This window comes from Merops nubicus, unplaced genomic scaffold (genome assembly GCF_000691845.1).
Source record: "Merops nubicus isolate BGI_N331 unplaced genomic scaffold, ASM69184v1 scaffold6474, whole genome shotgun sequence".
In the NCBI taxonomy this organism is placed as follows: Eukaryota; Metazoa; Chordata; class Aves; order Coraciiformes; family Meropidae; genus Merops; species Merops nubicus.
This window is the reverse complement of record NW_008602164.1, coordinates 132,035-134,394: the sequence shown is the minus strand read 5'-3', so window position 1 is coordinate 134,394 and position 2,360 is coordinate 132,035. Positions and strand designations below refer to the sequence as shown.

General features: G+C 36.1%; 1 protein-coding gene across 3 annotated transcripts in view; it reads left to right on the top strand.

Moving 5' to 3' along the window:
• Positions 1-2,360, top strand: part of PAN3 (PAN3 poly(A) specific ribonuclease subunit) — a 67,307-nt gene that overhangs the window by 49,212 nt on the left and 15,735 nt on the right. For all 3 annotated transcript variants that reach the window (XM_008938241.1, XM_008938243.1, XM_008938242.1), the window contains 2 exons: positions 1,055-1,220; positions 1,639-1,726. In XM_008938241.1, coding sequence (XP_008936489.1) covers positions 1,055-1,220; positions 1,639-1,726 — 254 coding nt within the window. The remainder of the gene's footprint in view (positions 1-1,054; positions 1,221-1,638; positions 1,727-2,360) is intronic.

Genomic DNA, 2,360 nt, shown 5'->3' with positions numbered 1-2,360 from the left:
AAGCAAAATCCATCAAAAAAACCCCATGAAACAAATGTTTGGAGGAGTGCAGTTTACAACTGAATTGGATGCTTGCATGCTATTACTGAATGTTGATATTAATGGCCTCAAACAAAATCAGTACTGAGGCAACCTCATGAAATGCCTATCATATTTTGTAAAATTAAGATGCCGTGTCATACTCTAGGAATATCTTCTACTTCAGCTTTGTAGCTGAAAACTTTTTTGTATTACACATTTCTAAAAATAACGTTTTCATCTCTGGCTCAGTATTACTCAAACTGTTTGCAATGTAGACTTTGGGTGTATGTTTGCAAAGAATTAGTTTTGCTTTTGAAACAGGACTACAAATCCATTTAGAAGGAGATTGATGCATTAAATTCATGTGGCCCATTGAACAGGGTCACGAAGTAATGTCTTGTCAGGGAGCTGGGTCACAGCAGAACATATGTGAAGTTGCGTTCAGTGATGTTTAGCTACCAGATCTTCCAGTCTGATTTGCTCATGTAATTTGAAATTAGCTGGCTAATTTTTTTTGCCTTACTAGATAATAGAGAATGTTTACCTTTTGCAACACAGTAGGTAAAATAGAATCTGTTGCAGCTGTTGTGGTACATGCTTCTTTCACAGTACTGACATTTTTACTTCTGAAGTACCTACATGTTTTGATGTCCTTCACCCTTTCAGTAATTCCTAAGCAGTGCTCTTTTTGTAGTGATTATTCATCCTAAACCTTAAAAATGCGTGTGGCTTTCCTGAACATGAGAGTGAAAATCATAATGCCCTATGTATTGTCAGCATTTTAAAATGTGTTGTCCTTCAAAACAAAACAAAACAAAAACCCAAAGAAAGAAACAAAACCCACCAAAACCTAAATATAACAAAAAACCCCACCACAACTCCAACCATCAAAGCACAATAGATATGTCTTTTGAGAGCTGTTAAAGAGTTGAATGAAATGAAATGAATGTGAGTTAATTGCATAACTCACAGTGTTCTAATTTGAATTTGGTGCAGTAGCCTTCCATTGACGTTTACAGTGTTTTTCTTCTAGGTCAGCATGATGGACCTCTGCCACGGCAGCATGCTGGATTGCTTCCAGAGTCTTTGATCTGGGCATACATTGTGCAGCTCAGCTCTGCGTTACGGACCATCCATACAGCAGGACTGGCGTGCCGAGTTATGGATCCAACAAAGATTCTCGTAACGGGCAAAACGAGGTAATGGGAGCATTCGTCCTCACTGTGTTACTGGGATCTGTACACATGGTAGCTGCTGACTGAGCATCTGATGCAGAAATAACAAAGTCTACTAGCTGGAAAGTTCTGTTAGTTATAACTGTCATGAAACAATGTGCTAAAACTTGTTTAAAAATAACTTTAAGAAAATTTACATTTTCAGAAGACTTGCCTGTTATCCTCAAAGTACTGTTCAGATCCACTACTGACAAGTCAGAAATTTTAAGATGAAGACTGTCACATTTTATCAAATAGTAAAATTAGTGTCTCCTACTTCATAGTAATTTGAGTACTAATCACTGTTCTGTTATACCAAAGCACTCAATGAATGCTAGAGGAAGACTTGAATAACCAACGAAATTTAATGATACTTCATCCCTTTCTGTTCTTGTTCCTAAAGGTTACGAGTTAACTGTGTTGGAATCTTTGATGTTTTGACATTTGACAACAGTCAAAATAATCCACTGGCATTAATGGCTCAGTTTCAGGTATGACAACAGCACCATAATTAAGTTGGTGACTTGGCACAGGGAGTGTTGAAAACCAGTGTGATGCCTTTTAGAAGACAAGTACTTTAAGTAAACTGTAGTCCATCTTTCTCTAAATGACTGTATTTTTTTAATTCCTGATTTGATCTTGGTTCTGCCATGCATTATTCAAATTTGCTTGCAATTTAGAAATGTGAATGCTCATTTTGCTGTCTTTTGCTTATAAAATTTCAGCAAAATCAATAAACAGGTTGAACTATTAGCATTCAACAAACTTAAGTCAGAAGTAGTTGGAAGTACAAATTCTTAAAGGAAGATGAAACATCTTATATTTAGTGTTAGAGATCAAAAAAATGATGGTTCATTAACAGTTTATACTCTTCTTATTTAAAAATAACTAACTGGTGAATGCCTATTCACAGAGGAGTAAGAGATCTTTAAAATAATTGAACTTAGATCTTCTCCTTGTTCCCGAAAAGTTGTAGTAGATTTTTATTTTAGGCTTCTAGTTTTTCCATGCTCTCCTGGTGTTCTCTGAAATGTGGGCTCTGCGTAACTCCTGAATTAAGAAGAATCCCTTTAGACTTAACAAAAACTGTTCCACAGTCATCTGGAGCATCACTGTGTACAGGAA